This window comes from Herpailurus yagouaroundi, unplaced genomic scaffold (genome assembly GCF_014898765.1).
Source record: "Herpailurus yagouaroundi ecotype Mexico unplaced genomic scaffold, PumYag 163, whole genome shotgun sequence".
NCBI lineage: Eukaryota > Metazoa > Chordata > Mammalia > Carnivora > Felidae > Herpailurus > Herpailurus yagouaroundi.
This window is the reverse complement of record NW_024412404.1, coordinates 30,363,586-30,380,228: the sequence shown is the minus strand read 5'-3', so window position 1 is coordinate 30,380,228 and position 16,643 is coordinate 30,363,586. Positions and strand designations below refer to the sequence as shown.

At 51.4% G+C, this 16,643-nt stretch overlaps 1 protein-coding gene across 1 annotated transcript in view; it reads left to right on the top strand.

The window, feature by feature from the left end:
* RET (ret proto-oncogene) overlaps positions 1-13,936 on the top strand; it is a 52,681-nt gene extending 38,745 nt beyond the window's left edge. Inside the window, exons 12-20 of the mRNA XM_040485821.1 lie at positions 294-441; positions 1,883-1,990; positions 2,983-3,197; positions 3,281-3,403; positions 5,646-5,716; positions 7,020-7,157; positions 8,262-8,361; positions 10,308-10,455; positions 11,805-13,936. Of these exons, the coding sequence (XP_040341755.1) occupies positions 294-441; positions 1,883-1,990; positions 2,983-3,197; positions 3,281-3,403; positions 5,646-5,716; positions 7,020-7,157; positions 8,262-8,361; positions 10,308-10,455; positions 11,805-11,962 (1,209 nt within the window). The 3' untranslated portion in view covers positions 11,963-13,936. The remainder of the gene's footprint in view (positions 1-293; positions 442-1,882; positions 1,991-2,982; positions 3,198-3,280; positions 3,404-5,645; positions 5,717-7,019; positions 7,158-8,261; positions 8,362-10,307; positions 10,456-11,804) is intronic.
* Positions 13,937-16,643: the final 2,707 nt, after the last annotated feature.

Here is a 16,643-nt window from a genome sequence, read left to right as displayed (position 1 = left end):
GGCCCAAGGCATGTTCAGTAGACCAGGGATAAGCAAGGGTCCAGGCATCCAGAGTCCAGGCCATTCTGTGTCAGCACCTATCTTCCCATAAGGTGTGGGATCCTGCCCAGCTGGGGTCCTGCCCTCAGTGCAGGTGGGCGCCCATTGTCCGCAGGTTCAGGTGACCGTTGTTTACACACTGGTGCTTGCCCACGGTTGGGGGGGGGGGGGCCCACCTTTGGGCCTTGCCGTCCTCTTCCTCCTACCCTCACCAGCTTTCTCCCTTCTCTTCTTCCTCCTTCAACCCCACATAGGAGGATCCAAAGTGGGAATTCCCTCGAAAGAACTTGGTTCTTGGGAAAACCCTGGGAGAAGGCGAATTTGGAAAAGTGGTTAAGGCGACAGCCTTCCGGCTGAAAGGCAAAGCAGGGTACACAACCGTGGCCGTGAAGATGCTGAAAGGTACCTGTCAATGCACTGTGCACAGGTGGCTCTGCAGGAACCCCGAGGGCTGGACGAAGCCCCCCTGACAACCAGGGTGCTGGCAGCCAGCCGGGAGCCTTCTCCAGAGCCCCCCATTGCTATTCTTGAGGGGCTGCATTCTGGAGACCCCCGTCACGGATGAAATGGGCCAGGGTGGGCCCTGGAGAAACAGGGCAAGAGGACTTTCCTCGCTTGGAAGGCTCTAGAGTGGTATTGCTTTTGCATCAATATTGGGTAAAGATCTGAGTTTTTAAAAAATTAAAAGCCCTTTTTGTCTTGATCTGACAGCTCTCCCTCCCCAGTCTGCCCCATTCATTCCTCTCACCCCCTGGGGTCCTGGTGAAGAAGCCACCTGTAGGGACTGGCCCCTGCCCCCTGGGGCCCTACCTGGCCTGTCCCTGTGGCCCTCAGCGAGGGCCCTGTGACCAGTCATGCCACAAGTTTGCCTCTAAGTGGGTATATGCTCACCTACCCATACGCAAACACTGGTGTCCACCCAGAGACTGGGTGGACAGTCCAGTGGCCCAAGGGCCCAGTGGCCATGCAGTGGGTGCAAACTGGCAGATGTACATGAGAATTCTAGTGCCGCAGGTGGGGCTACACCGTGACAACCATTACCTGAACCAGTGGGTGCTTCTGAATGCTTACCTAGACCCTCAGACTGGGGTCTCCCCATGCCCCCCTGAGGCTCCAGGAACTAAGGGGCCACACTGAGACCAGCCCAGGCCACCACATGTGGGTCCTGACACCCTATCTCCCAGCCGCCCTCTCACTTCCAGTGTTCAGCCAGAGGACGCAATGTGGCACAGCTGCCCCAGGAGGCCTGTTGAGCCCCAGCTTCTGACTCCACATCCCTCCCCTCAAGATTAGCCTCCTGCGGAGAGCCCAAGCACAGCTCTGCCCACCCTCAGGACGCACGTGCTCAGCATGGTGAGAGGCCACCTCTGTGAAGCCTCATCGTCTTCAGCTTTCTCCAGGGCCTCACCCTCCTGTTGCGTGCTTGGTCAGCAGGTGTTTTAGGACATGGGACACGCGTCTTACCTTCCCGGGATTTATGAGGACGGTCTCTGTGCACCACTGTCCTTGAAAGATGACAACTTCAGGGAAATGCAGCCACTTCCACACACAGCCTGGTCCCAGGAGGGTTTCCATGGAAAGAGCCTGCCGATAAGGAAGTTTGCTCCTCAGGGTTGTTATTCCCCAGAAGCAGATAAGGCAGCTGTTGATCCTCTTACAGGCTGAGAGAAGCCCTGAATAGCAGGGTCTTTGGGGGCCTTGTCTAAACCTAGGTAGGCTGTCTGGGAAGGAGATAACCAGGGTCTGTGCAGACCCGTAATGTGGGTCAGTGACCCAGGGTGGTCACAGAGGGGGCTTCCAGAAGGGATTGGTTTGCAGCCTGCTCTGTTTACGTGCATTTCAGAGAATGCTTCCCCAAGTGAGCTGCGGGACCTGCTGTCAGAGTTCAACCTCCTGAAGCAGGTCAACCACCCACATGTCATCAAGCTGTACGGGGCCTGCAGCCAGGACGGTAAGGCTGGCCAAGGGACAGGCAGCTGCCCAGTGCAGGCTGGGGGTTCTGGGCTGCTTCGTTCTTCCTCCTTCCCCTTCCTTGTCCTCTCTGGCTCTGGCCCCACCCAAAGCCTGCATCCTCCCGCGTCAGTGAGAGGATCAGGAAGGGCTGCTGCAGCGGTGTTTGCATGAGGCTCCTGCCCCCGGGCCTGCTGCAGCTGCACAGAGGTCTGTGGTGACATCCTGGTCTGTCAGCACCCTGCTCCAGGCAGAGCTCCAGGGCAGGGAGCCCTAGAAACAGATGGTATGTCCTGGGCACCTACTGGGGACTAGGAGTGCCGTGACCTCCAGGTGACCCCAAGCCCAGCCCTGCATGGTGAGGGCATCGTCACCATCTCTCACATAAGGACACAGGAGATTGGCCTGGTCTGTGCTGCTCGAGGGCCTCTCACTGTGTGTGCTCGTACACACAGATGTGTGTGTGCTGGGGGAACGAGAGGGCAGGGTGCCCCAGAGAGAGGGCAGCAAGGACACTGGTGGACACCAGCAGGACTCAAGGCTGGGCTTGGGACAAGACTGCAGCCTATGAGCTGCTGAGAACAGGGAGCAGGTGCCACACGAGGCTCCAGATCTTCTGCGTCCGTCAGCCATCCCCAGCCTGTGCTGCAGCAGGGCCGAGGATGTAGAAAGACGTGACGTCCTGGCAGCAGGGGGCTGGCTCCCGGGGCAGCACTAGTAAGGCAGCCGCCTGCCTTGGGCACCCCAGGAGAAGGCTGCGCTCGGCCACCCAGGGAGCCTCTTTGGCATGGCCGGCACAAAGAGGAGAGCAAGCCGTGTGAGAGTGAGCCAGGACTGAAATACGCGCTGCATGGCGCCCAGGCCACTGGCCAGAGAGGGCTGTGTCCTTGTGCCCACTTACTGGTGGGGGCAGAGCCTGCCCAGGGGCCCTGCAGCGTCCTCCCGGCCCAGGCTCTGCAGGTAGCCAGCTCACAGCCCCCTCTCTGCCCCCAGGCCCGCTCTTCCTCATTGTGGAGTATGCCAAGTACGGTTCCCTGCGGGGCTTCCTCCGAGAGAGCCGCAAGGCGGGGCCCGGCTACGTGGGCAGCGGAGGCAGCCGCAGCTCCAGCTACCTGGACAACCCCGAGGAGCGGGCCCTGACCATGGGCGACCTCATCTCCTTCGCCTGGCAGATCTCTCGGGGGATGCGGTACCTGGCTGAGATGAAGGTGTGTGCCTTGCCAGCCCGGGCCCCCACCGCTTGCGCTGGGGCCCGGGCTTCAGGTGTCCCTGCTGCTGTCCTTCCTCGCAGCTTGTCCATCGGGACTTGGCAGCCAGAAATGTCCTGGTAGCTGAGGGGCGGAAGATGAAGATTTCGGATTTTGGCCTGTCCCGAGACGTTTATGAAGAGGATTCCTATGTGAAGAGGAGCAAGGTACCGGGTCCCCAGGGGTGTGGCCCAGGGCTCCCAGAGGGGTTGGAGGGCGGGGGGCAGGGTTCCCGCAGTGGGCCTGGGCAGAGCCCTTAGAGCACCTGGGGAGGAGAGAGCAGATCGTTTTAGAGTATAAACTTCTAGCTGTCATCTTCAAATCCCTCCCTAATCGTGGGACACAGGACTCGTCCCTGTGTCTGTTCCTTCTCTTCCTGAGGGCCATACGCGCCCTTTCAGAGCACCCCTGGGAAGCTGGGCCTGCAGCTTCTTTTGCTTTTCGTCACCTTTGAAGGTCAGCTAGCGCTGCAGAAATGACAGTTCTCTTCTCCGTAGTTGTTCCCCTCCCTTCTACAGGATGAAAGGTCCCTTGTTTCCTCTGTGTAACTTAGCTCTTCGCTCAAAGGAGACTGAAGTCAATAAGCCTCACTGTGGCAGTCATTCTGGGCAGAAAGGAGTGAACTGCGTTACAGGTGGGGGTTCCCCTGGAACAGGGACCTGGGAACCCCTGGCTGGGTGACTTTGGAAGGCTCACAGGGAGGCCCTGGAGAGGGAGTCCAGAGACGCAACGTAGGATTCTTAGACGCTTTCTCCAAACCACTGGGATAGGTGGTTGGGGGCCCTTCTGGGGACATTTGTGTCCCTGTATTGTCCAGTGCCCTGTGGCAGTTCCAAGTGATGTATAAGTGTGGGTGTTGCCTTCCTGGGGTCAAGGTTACATGCGTGGGGCACCACGATGCCCATCTGGGCAGCCTGGCAGGGGGACATAGTTCCACTGCCTTCTCAGCCCCTCCCCTGTTGCCTCCTGGTGACCAGACAGGATCCTGGGGCCTTTCAAGAGCCATGCCTGGGGCCTTTCAAGAGCCATGCCTACCGGCTTTCAGAACAGACACTGCTCAAAAAAGAAAAGCACAGAAAGTGACCACATACACTTCAGATTTGTTCTAAGGGATTAAGAGAAGCCCTGTGTCGCCACAGACTGTGAGGATGATGTTTCATTTTTTTCTGGGGTTTCTGTGGTTCTGTTCTGTTGTTTAAGCTTATTTATTTTGAGAGAGAGAGAGAGATCATGGGCTGGGGAGGGGCAGAAAGAGAGAGAGAATCCCAAACAGGTTCCGTGCTGTCAGCATAGAGCCCGACACGGGGCTTGAACTCACAAACTATGAGATCGTGACCCGAGCTGACATCGAGTTGGTCACTTAAGGGACTTAATGGCACCCCAGGTGCCTCTGGGGTTTCTGTTGTGACAGCATATCTCAGAACTGCTGAAGGGGAAGTGGAGAGGGGCCACTTCCCCTATGGAGGGGTGTGGACACAGCCTTTCTATAGATGCACTGATCCCCCCAAAATGGCCTGTGTCAGGGAGCAGAGAAGTACAGACATCCAAGCACAAGGCCTCCTAGAGAGCACAGGCAGCAGGCAGTGTTGTTACAAACACTCACACCTCAGAAAGTCACACTTCATGAAGGTTGGAAATCGTGAAGAATGCTTTCAAGAAAAAGAAACCGCAGTAAATTTTGCATTAAAATCGATCAACCACATTTTTGGTTGATTCTTGTCCTAAGACTTACCTACTAACTTGTTTCTCAAGTTGCGCTGGAAAGCATTTGTTAGGTCTGACCCCAACAACTCTGCAGTGGGCGCAGTTTCGCAGAGGCGCAGTTTCTCAGCCTTGTTAGCACAGGGCTGTGGGATAAAATGATAGGGAAAAAAGAAGCCCCAAGACATGGAAACAGATTTCTTCTCTCAGGGCTTCTCAGAAATGCCTTTAGTGTGTTGGTTTGCCTCAGAAGTCCCCAAGATGGAAACGCTGGAAGTTGGTTTCCTGAACTCATTCACCCTCAGAAATCAGGAGGTCTTGCTGGATGGTGTTGTTGGCCCACACATTGGGCATCACCACCCAGGGCACCCCAGAGCCCTCCGGACCTGGCCCTAGGGAAACCTGGCTTGGGTATGGTCTTGATTCCTTGGGTTTCTTCTCAGCAGGGATGTGATGCATGACGAGCACCCCCTGTGTAGCTGTGGGCAGGCCAGCTGACTCCCTCCAGCATCTCAACTGTGCCTGGGAGACCAGAGTTCCAGCCCCTCTGAGGCTCTGCCACCAGTTCTGTGCCTGGGAGCACTCTGGACATTGCCCCTCAGCATCCTTCCAGAGCTGGAAATGCACAGGACATGGCCCCACACTCCCCACCCCCAGTTCCCAGGGTGTCAGAGCCATGTTAATGTCTTCCCGTCATTCCCTTTTTAGGGTCGGATTCCAGTCAAATGGATGGCAATTGAGTCTCTTTTCGATCATATCTACACCACCCAAAGTGATGTGTAAGTATGGGTGTTGCCTTCCTGGGGTCAAGGTTATAATTCATAGGGTGCCACGATGCCCATCTGGGCAGCTTGGCTGGGGGATCAACACTGGCCCCAACACTGGCTCATACCAACCATCTGCAAGGACCACCCCCCTGCCAAGTTGAGGGGCCTTCATGTATTCATTCAGCAAACAGCAGGGGCCCACGCAGTGGTTCTGAGAGTCACAGTGGAATGCGTGAGAACAGTGAATGGGTAACTGGAAATTTCCCTCACCATCCTCCTTGCCAGCCCCTCCCTCTCCTCCCTGGGCATCTTAGTGCCACGCAGGCCCAGCTGAACCATTCCCCTCTGTGGGCCTGAGCATGGGCTGGGCTCAGACAAGTCCTACCATAGGTAGGGTGGCCTTGGGTGAGTTGCTGGGTTGGCATGTCCCAATCTGCTTGAAGAAAGGAACCAACACTCGGCCTTACAGGTCAAATCATAAGACCTGATAGTTTTCAAAAACACAGCAGACTTGTTTCTGAGTGTTCTTCCATCAACGCACATGCATTTCTTGAATCATGTGGGCTGAGAAAAGGCAGTTCCTAAACAGTTTTAAGCAGCTGTGTTCGGATTATGTGAAGCTGACTGTAGACAGTTGGAAAAGGCAAAGGCAAAGGGTAATGAAGACACTGCAAGTCAGTTGGGTCGCACGGCCCCTGAGTAGCTCCTGAAGGTCCTGGCCTACAAGACCGTCTAGTGTTTTCCATGGTGTGCAGGCATATGCTTCTTATCTCTGTAAGTGGGCTCATGTGATGATGCTATTTTACAATGTGATTTTGGTCCCACTTCACGGTAGGCTCTCCCTCACAGTTAAATAATTTTCTGTGGCAGTGCTGTTTTTCTTTGAAGATTTTACGTTTCCAAGCCCACAGAAGAGGTGAAGGAATTGTACAGGCAGCCCCGTGGCCTCAGTCCCCGCCTCACATGTTGGTGTACCTCCCCGGCTGCTCCGTGCTGTCTCTGGTGCTTTGGCGCATCTCCACAGGGCCAGCCAAGTACCCCTTGTGGGTGTGGGGGCCGAGCTCTGGCGGCGGCCTGGTGGGCCTTGTGCACGGCAGGCGTGAGAGCAGGGCAGGCAGCCGGCTCATCCCTACCTCCATTCCACATCCATCCACGCAGTCAGGCCCAGGCTGAAATCCGGGAGCACTTGGCTGGCTCTTTGCACTGGGGGCGCTGATGAGGTCAGCAACAGCTGGGGGGATGGACGTCTGGTCTGCTGAGAAGGGGACGCCGCTGGCCCAGTGCAGCCACCCACTGGTTGTCTCACTCCCCTTAGGTGGTCCTTTGGTGTCCTGCTGTGGGAGATTGTGACTCTGGGGGGCAACCCCTACCCTGGGATCCCTCCGGAGCGGCTTTTCAACCTCCTGAAGACAGGCTACCGGATGGAGAGGCCTGACAACTGCAGTGAGGAGATGTGAGCAGGCTTTGCTTTGGCCCAGCCTCCCTCAGACACAGACAATGCACTCATTCCCTCGCTGTTCCTGAGCAGTCCTGGGCACGAGCCCACGGTGAACCAGGGAGTAGGTAGTAAGAGGGCAGGGCACACCAAGGCAGAAGGCTGAGAACCAGCACTGCGCACGATGGCAGGTGCTGGGGACCCTGACTCTGCTGGGAGCTGAGTGGGTTTCCTGTGGGTGGAGGCTTACATGGGTGAGGGGGAATAAGGCCAAGGAGAGGTGGTGGAAAGGATAAAAGGTCTTCAGACCCAGAGAGCAGCTTGAGCCCAAGGTCTGTCCCTTTCGGACACCTGGGGAGGGGCAGATAATTCAGAATGACCCTAGGAGTACACACTGGGGAGGGCCCACATGGAGGCACAGAGGCCGGCAGGGGGCAGGCAGGAAGAGCCTGCCCCACAGCCCAAGAGTGCTGGAGTCTCCACATGGTAGTTCCAGCAGATGATTCTTAGAGGCCAGGCTGAGAACACATGGGAAAGGCACCACCATGGGCAGAAACAGGCCGGTCCATTCATTCAACAAAACCTGTTGTGTGCCTGCCACGGGCCTGGCTCAGGGCTAGATGAGGGAGTGCAGGGGTGAGTAGGTACCACGTCCCTGGGCAGCTCAGGGCACACCCACGTGGCAGCCCTGGAGGCCCTGCAACCAAGCCCGGGCCCCAGGGAAATGAGGAAGTGAGGACGGCCCAAGGCAGAGGTGTGGTTGGCAGAAGCTTTTGTTTGTTTCCATAACCAGTTCATACTTGATAAGAGTTTAAGGACTAGACACCGTAGTGAGCATGGCATCCTGTCAGCTGTTTACCAACATCTTTGAAAAGGAAGGGAAAACAAATCTCTTTCAAGGGCAAGGAGACCCACAGGATGCTGGACCATAGCACCAGACACCCTGACCCCCTAACGACCCTCGGATCTTGGCTCAGCTCAGCGAAGGATGTCCAGTGATGCAGAAACAGCTTTGGGGTTTGAGAACAGAGCCCTGTGGGCCCAGGGCACCGTGCTGGGTATGGTGGCTGTGATTGGGCAGTCCATGCTGGGTCATAACTGCTCATCTGTGCTTCCCGCCAGGTACGGTCTCATGCTGCAGTGTTGGAAGCAGGAACCAGACAAGAGGCCAGTGTTTGCTGACATCAGCAAAGACCTGGAAAAGATGATGGTTAAGAACAGAGTGAGTACCTGGAGCTAATTCCTGGCGTTGCCCACCTGCAGGTGGAACATGGCAGTGGGGGGACTCCAGCCTCACCCCTGTTCTGTGGAGTTCCCAGTGCAGGGTCAGAGCAAGGCCGTACAAAGGGAGATGGTCGTGCCGTCCCCTGAAGGCAGCCAGCACCTGAACCCTTCTCCTTGAGCCAGGCCCCTTCTCATATCATAAAGAAACCAAGATTCTTCCCTTTATGCTTAGAGCTGTCCACAGACAGGTGTGGGAAGCAAATATTCCAAAGTCAAACAACATCATTTTCAGTAAAGAAACAAGTCATCAGAGTAGAGCTGCGAGGGGCCCGGCAGGGGGTTGGAAGCGGCTAGAGAGTGGTGGGGACTGCGGCCAACAGGAGCACGCCAGCCCCTCTAAAGGATCTCTCGTTGTAGCCACACATAATCTATAGGAATATGAGTACCAGAGTGCCTAGTCTTCTGAATTTTAAAGAATATTTATGTAAAGCTTTCCAGTTTTTTTTAATGCTTATTTATTTTTGAGAGAGAGAGAGACAGAGCTTGAGCAGGGGAGGGCCCAGAGAGAGGGGGAAACATAGAATCTGAAGCAGGCTCCAGGCAAGCTGTCAGCACACAGCCCGACGCAGGGTCTGAACTCACAAACCATGAGATCACGACCTGAGCCAAAGTTGGACGCTTAACCCGCCCAGCCACCAGGCACCCCTGAAGCTTTCCAGTTTTTAATGTTACTAACTCATTTAAATTTCCAACAGCTGGGGCGCCTGGGTGGCTCACTTGATTAAGCTTGAAACTCTTGATTGCGACTCAGGCCATGATCTCACAATCAGAATCAAGCCCCGGGTCAGACACTCTGCCCCTCCCCCGCTTGTGCTCTTTGCATTCTCCCTCTCTCTCTCTCTCTTTCAAAATAAATAAATAAATAAATAAATACTTCCAAAAGCTCAGTCTGGTCCAAATAAGTCATATCTGGGAGACTAAGTTCAGCCCATATGCCTCTGGGTTACAACTCTGTAGGTAAACGAGACAGCCGACAAGTTTCAATTAATATTTATTGAGCAACTGCTATGTACCATTTTCTGTCTCAGATGCTGGGGATACAAGTAAACGATACAGACACAGATCTTACCTTCAGGGTTTCAGGGTTTCATCTTTACCTTGGCACATTTACTAAAAGTTGGCATTTCTTCAAACACAAAAACAAATGTGCCAGGTGTAGGCCGCTTGTAATAAAACCTAACATCAGGGTACCATTTGGGCCAAGCCTCCAAATCCTGTGAACCCAGGATTACCTTAAATAAAAATAACAGGTGATGCCAAGAGAGCCAACCTTCCTAGAGAAGCATCCAGGAAAATGCTACAGCTGTTCTTTACACATTTAACCAGGGCAGTGGAAGTGGCAGGGACTGAGAAATCATCATGCTTGGGAGCTAAAGCCCAGAACATCCTCCTATGCAAAACCCACGTCAATGACTTCAGATTTCTGAGTCCTGATGCTCTGTTCTAGATGGGAGTCCTCAGAGGAAAGCTGAAAAATGTTAGCAGGTCCGAGATGCTTCTTGGCACTCACACATGAGTAATGGGGCTGCAGTGAGCTCTCCCAGATCCTTGGGTTTGGTAAAATGGGCCGGTTCCCCAGTGCTGGATGTAGTAACCCACCCCCTTCCCACATGTTGCAGAGGTAAGACTAGGCAATGAAGGAGCACATTTCTGTCCCAGGCAGGTGACTTTCTGGAGGGAGCAATGAGGCCTGTGGAGCAAGGCCAGCCAAGGAGAGGCTGGGAGGGCTCAGTGCTGGCTGTCTGGCAAGGGGCTCAGGTCGTGAGGAGAGGCTAGTAGGCCAGCATGAGGTGGGACTCAGCCGGTGAGTCTGCCTTTGGGAGGAGAGGAGCAGGGGCCATGTGGTGACCCACGCTGAGATGACCAACTATCTCTGTCTTCCAGGACTACTTGGACCTGGCTGCCTCCACCCCATCCGACTCCCTGCTTTATGACGACGGCCTCTCGGAGGAGGAGACGCCCCTGGTGGACTGTAATAATGCTCCCCTCCCTCGAGCCCTCCCCTCCACGTGGATTGAAAACAAACTCTATGGTAGAATTTCACATGCATTTACTAGATTCTAGCAACATCGTTCCTCTCTGCACTATCCTTACTCTCTGTAATGCTTTTTAAGAGTGTTTCTGGTCTGAATGAAACCAAAGTTCTCTCTGAACCTTTTTATTTGTAAATGTCTGACTTTGCATCTGTTTACATTCAGGCATTTTTGAAACTGTGTATGTGTGTGTGTTTTTTTTTTTAAAGGATGTGAAAATAAGTATACTTACCACACTGCCTAGCAACTTATGATAATAGAAAAGAAAGAGCTGGGCAGAATTCTCAGGGGATATTGAGAAAATGATAAACAAGTCATTTCTGGGTGGGTATGCATCAAGTCATAGTACTTCTAATTTAACTACTGGGATAAATTTACCCAATCTGGGGAGGCATTTCATTCAGACAGGAGGAGCTGGCACCACCCCGCCTGCACTGAGGGCACAGCCTGTGGTCACTCCCAGAACCCATCTGGGTGGGCAGGTGGCTCTTGGGAGGCCACTCCGTACTAGGGAGCTCAGCCCAGCCCACATGCCCACCGTCAGGGAGGACACATGAAGACTGCTGTTTTCACATCCTTTGCGTTACACACCGTCATGACAGTTGTCACTTACGAAGTCAGTGCTACAAGCTGGAGCAAATGCTTTTGAAAGAACATAGTCTGTGGTGCTGTGGTCTTGCAATGGACAGTAAATACGGTTCTTGCCAAAACTCCTTCTTTTGTCTTTGATTAAATACTTGAAAATTTTTTCTGTTTCCTAACTTGATCATTGATTGCTTTTAAATCTTGGAGTGTCAAGCAGTTTTCAGCCGAGATTGTTCCTTTTGCATGCCTCCTGAGTCCCTGATTCCTTGCTGGCTTTGGGTCTGGTGCCACACACCATTGTCTTGTCGACGCTGTGGGGCTCGCCCGTGCGCACCCTTGATTTGGAAGATTCTCTCCTCCGTGGTGGGTTTGGATGGAAGATGAGTAGGCTTCTTTACATTAGAAAACTTTTTATAGAAGCTTCCCACTGCAGTGAGCCCTTTAATTCAGCAATGCTTTATGCTGCCTTAGAAAAAGACTTAAACAGGTCAACAAATATTTATATCAGATTTGGGAGTTCGAAGCTTATAAAAGTCAAAATTGGGAGTTTCTGTTAAGTTACAGTTACCAAGAGAGCACGTGATATTTTCCCCCAAATATGACAGTGTTTTGGAAACCCGGAGCACGAAACCATTCATGTAATTGGCACAGAAAACCAGAAAGTTTGGTTTGAACCTCAAAGGGAGTTTTGCCAAGGCCTTACTGTCTGCACATGAAGTTTTGGTTCTTCAGTGCAGAGCAAATGATCTGTTTTCATTTTTAGGCATGTCAGACCCGAACTGGCCTGAAGAGAGTCCTGTACCACTCACGAGAGCTGATGGCACTAACACTGTGTGTCCAAGATATGCAAATGATAGTGTATATGCTAACTGGATGGTTTCACCCTCAGCGGCACAATTAATGGACGCATTTGATAGTTAACATTTCTTTGTGAAAGGTAATGGACTCACAAGGGGAAGAAACATGCCGAGAACAGAAAGTCTGCCGGCCCCTCCTTTGTGCACTTCACATTGGCTGGTGATTTTCCCTCCTGGCAGACGTAGCGTACTGGACCAGAGTTCTGAGTCCAGCCTTTAGGTATTCCTTCCTCTCCAGCCCTTGGCAGTGCTCTGTGTTGGTCTGTGTTCATCAGTGACCACCACACCCTGTGCTCAGACGTGTGGGTCCCTCACTCACTACCTGAGCGGTTTGATTTTTCTTGCTGCCAGCAAACAAGGCAACACGATTTAAACATGAAGCACACACACCAAAAAAGGCAGCAGGAAAAAAAAAAAAAAAAAAAACTGGCCCAAATGACACATCCTTGTTCAGAACGAGAAGCCCAGCAAGGCCCTATCGTGGTATCGAACCCTTGGCCAGGGCTGGAGGGGACAAGGGGACCTTGGGACAGGCCTCAGCTCAGCATTTGAGATCCTGGGAGCGGTTTGTTTTTTGGTTTTTGTTTTTAATCGTGTAACCTTTTCTTAGGAAGACATTTGATTTTTATCATGAGTTAAATGGATTCTTCAATTTAGCACAATAGATTTGATGCCATATTTGCTATGTATGTAGATAGGCGGTGTGAGAGGACAGGGCTCGCTGGACACTTCACTGTTGTTCCCATCACTGAGTGATCACTACCTTCTGGCGAGAACAGAATGAAGAAGAGGGCGTCTGAGTGGAGTGGCCTCCCGTCCCGGGATTGCTAACAGCCGAGACTCGGCTGCCATGAATCCCACCCCTGCCAGCCCCTAGGGTGCCGCATCCGTCCAGTGCCAGAAAGCGGTGCCTCATCTCGCACATTAGGAGTGGGTGGGGTTAGCGCACAGTTTAAAAGGGACAGTTCTGCTAGTTCTGTTAGAAGTAACGTTGACAGTGACCGAGGATTGCTACCCTTCTGATCACAGTTCTGATGTGGAAAAGACAATGTTTTGGCTCTCATAGAGCTTGTGTGAAAAGGTACGTGTATCCATTCATTCTGTGTTTGTAACTCAATGCTGCTATATAGCAAGACGTTTTTGTTTATTAGATTCTGACCATGACTCATAAGCTTCTTGTCATTCTTCACTGCTTGTTTGTGGTCACAGACACTCAGTGCCCCTCCCATCTTGTGGAGGCGGCTTTCGGGAAGTCCCCGACAGCTCTTCTGTCTGTAACTTTGCAGGAGAGGGTCGGTTACCAACACACTGCCTGGTCTTCAGACTTAAAGCACTGTGAAAGATTGACAGTAGCCTCATCCAAATACTGTATCCTACAGGCATTTCACAAAAGCAATGAAACGGGGGCATTTTTGTGGCCAAGAAGGCTTGGATAAGTATGTATCAGAGCCTCATGATGTGTGTGTATGTGTATGTGTGTGTACACACACCCAGAGAGAGCGCTGGAAAAACACTTACTGGAGATGGAACATGGCTTTAGTTTAGGCCGTTTTTTAGATGCACTGTGATGAATTCTGTTACAAATATCTAGTTGTGGTAAACTTTCGGTTTTCAGATGTGCTTAATGATAGTCTTAGCAATGCAAAAATAAGGAGAAACTCTCTCACCTAATTAAAAATACCTTCCCAATAAGTGCGAGTTGCCACAGTAGGTTTGTTCTTGGCAGGGTGAGAACTCCAGGTCAAACTGGCTGACCCAGTGATAGGGAATTAACTCTTGACCAATAATCTAATTGTCTATTCCTGAGTTTTAACAGCATTCATATTTACTGGTCCTATCAGACAATTTTCATATACATATACACGGAAGTTACTAAGTATTAAATATTACTGGCTGTAAGTAGCAATCTGTCAGTTATTAAAGTTTGTAAAATCTATTTATGAAAGGTTATTAAACCATACCATGTTAATTTGCTTTTGTAATCAAGGTGACTAAGAACATAATTTCAGTTATGTAAATAAAATTGTGTGTCATAAAATGTGTAAACTTCTTTTCTCTTTTTAACTTCCCAGTTGGAAACCTCAGGTTTCTGATTTTGAAGTTTCAATATAAGGATTGAGGTATCACAGGGAAATCTGTTGTATTTATTGACTTGTCTCACCCATTATGTATGTGATGAGGCCCGTTTATGGCAACAGTTAAAACTCCTCTAACTCTGCCATCCAGGAAATTCCTTCCTTTATGTTTCCTTCCCTAAAATAGAGTAGCAGCCAGTCTAGTTCAGGTATTTGTGGCTTTCTGGCAGTTTTTCTATGGCTTATTTCTCTTTTTTTTTATTTTTTTATTTTTTTTTTAAATTTTTTTTTTTCAACGTTTATTTATTTATTTGGGACAGAGGGAGACACAGCATGAACGGGGGAGGGGCAGAGAGAGAGGGAGACACAGAATCCGAAACAGGCTCCAGGCTCTGAGCCATCAGCCCAGAGCCCGACGCGGGGCTCGAACTCACGGACCGCGAGATCGTGACCTGAGCTGAAGTCGGACGCTTAACCGACTGCGCCACCCAGGCGCCCCTCTATGGCTTATTTCTTGAAACTGCAGTTGGGCAGTTGTAGGAGAGAGGATGTAAAATGCATAGCCATAAGTGAAGGTCCATTAGTCAGAGGGAAAAATGTGTCCTGAACCACCATGAAGCTTTAAACACTAAGTGCTTCTGTTTATGTCTTCCTGTTGGGTCGTGGAGGCATGCTCTGAGCTCCTCCTCCAAGGCCTGGCAAGGAGCAGGCGGGTCAGTTGATAATCACATGTTGTTACCAACATAAATCTGATTTCTGGTTGTATCGTGTGCTAGATGGCGAGGGCCTGTGTCATTTCCCTCGTGTGTGTGCACATGTGCGCATACACAGGCTGTCCCTGGCCCTCGGAGCTGTAGCTCCTGGCCCTCGGCACCCATGTCTGCTCTTGGTGTCCTCCTTCAATCTGGCCACAGGGCTTGGAAATAAATATAATTTCTAGGGTCAGTTATTTGCTACAGCCTTTCTCTCTGAATGTTTCCAAATGTCTGCCGAGAAAATCTCATACTAAAAATACTAAAAACCCCTTTTTCACGAGCATTGAACTTCCATCAGGAGTGTTTGTGTGTGTGTGTTTGGTTTATTTGTCTTTAAAAGTCCCATTTCTCCACTGTCTTCCACAAAGGATGCTTTCCCACCACAAGGCCAGCTTATTTGGGTGGAAATTTAGCTGAATATAATGTCTGAGAATGGGGTCCGGACAAATACTTCACATATAAAAAAAAATTCTAAGGTAAAACATAATTTCCCCCAGTGGAAATAAAGCATTTTTTCTCCAGTGAATGGTTTCCTCTCCTCCTTTGAGCATATTGACTTGTAGGATACTTGGCAGGTGGTATTTAGGGTAGTTCTAGGAGGTGCCTGAGAAGCCCTTACCTCTGTGGCCCCGGAAAGACATAGTGTGAGTCTGAAGGGCATGTGCAGCGGTAGGGGGTGCTGGGAATGCCTCATATCTTCAGTGTGGGGATAGGCACAGAACTTATCCCCTGCTGTCGCCCTCATGTGTACAGAAAACACCCCTTTCTGCTGAGGCCACCTGCTGTGTCCTCCTCTCTTCCCAGGCAGCAGCCTCAATGGCCTTGTTAGAACCGTGTTAGGGATTCACGTGAAGCGTTCTCAGCAGACATTGTGAAAAAACCAGAACCTGTATGTAGAGAGTTTTTCAGTTTGGGGCAGGTCTGAAGCTGAGGCTGGATGGGTGGCAGTGTGACAGCAGGAAGAATAAGCATCACATCCAGAGTTAAAGAGGAACACACTATCGATGCCCAAAAGACATCACGGTTAATCTTTGCAACTCAGGTTTTGATTGCTGTGTCAAGCAAGGAGATATTTTTTGCAGAGGTTTCTGGGATGTGCTAAATCACAGGACCTGGCCAAGCAACATCTCTCAGCGGGAGCCCGGGCCCAGAGTCGCGACAGGGAAGCCATCTGCAGGAACGTGTGGCTGCAGGAACATCAGTGTCACGGGGAACTGGGCCAGGCAGCGCCGAAGGAGTCACGACCCGAGACCACCACAGCCACTGTGACCCCAGGAGGTACCATAATCCTGCATCCTTTCAGAGGATACTGAGCAATTCAAGTTCAAAGTTAGCATGAGCAGGCAAGGTAAGGACAGTAAGTGCATTCTAAAACTAAAAAAATATTTTTTGAGAAAGAAATCATTTTGATATTTCATACACAGATAATACTTACCATGAAAACTGTCAATTGCTTGAATAAAAACGTGAGGCTTCATTTTAAGCATCCCTGTTTTTATTTATCTTGGTCAACTTTGTAAACAATACCAGAGTAAACCATATGCTTTTTGGCTTCTCTCGGGAGAAGGATGAATATGAGGCTGCCTCTTACTACCCGAGGCAAAGGACTTTGCCCGGAGGACACACAGTGCCTGTATCACAGCCCTGTCCTCAGAGGCTTCGCTCACCAAGAGCCTATGACTTGCTTCATAGTTTGTGCCTCTTGAGGGTTTTAAAGAGCTTGAGGGCACCTGGGTGGCTCCAATCGGTTAAGCATCTGACTCTTGGTTTTGGCTCAGGTTATGATCACAGATTCGTGAGTTCAAGCCCGTGTCGGGCTCTGCACTGTCAGCACAGAGCTAGCTTGGGATTCTCTCTCTCTCCTTGCTCTCTGCCCCGCCCCCCTCCACACTGTCACTATCTCTCTCAAAATAAA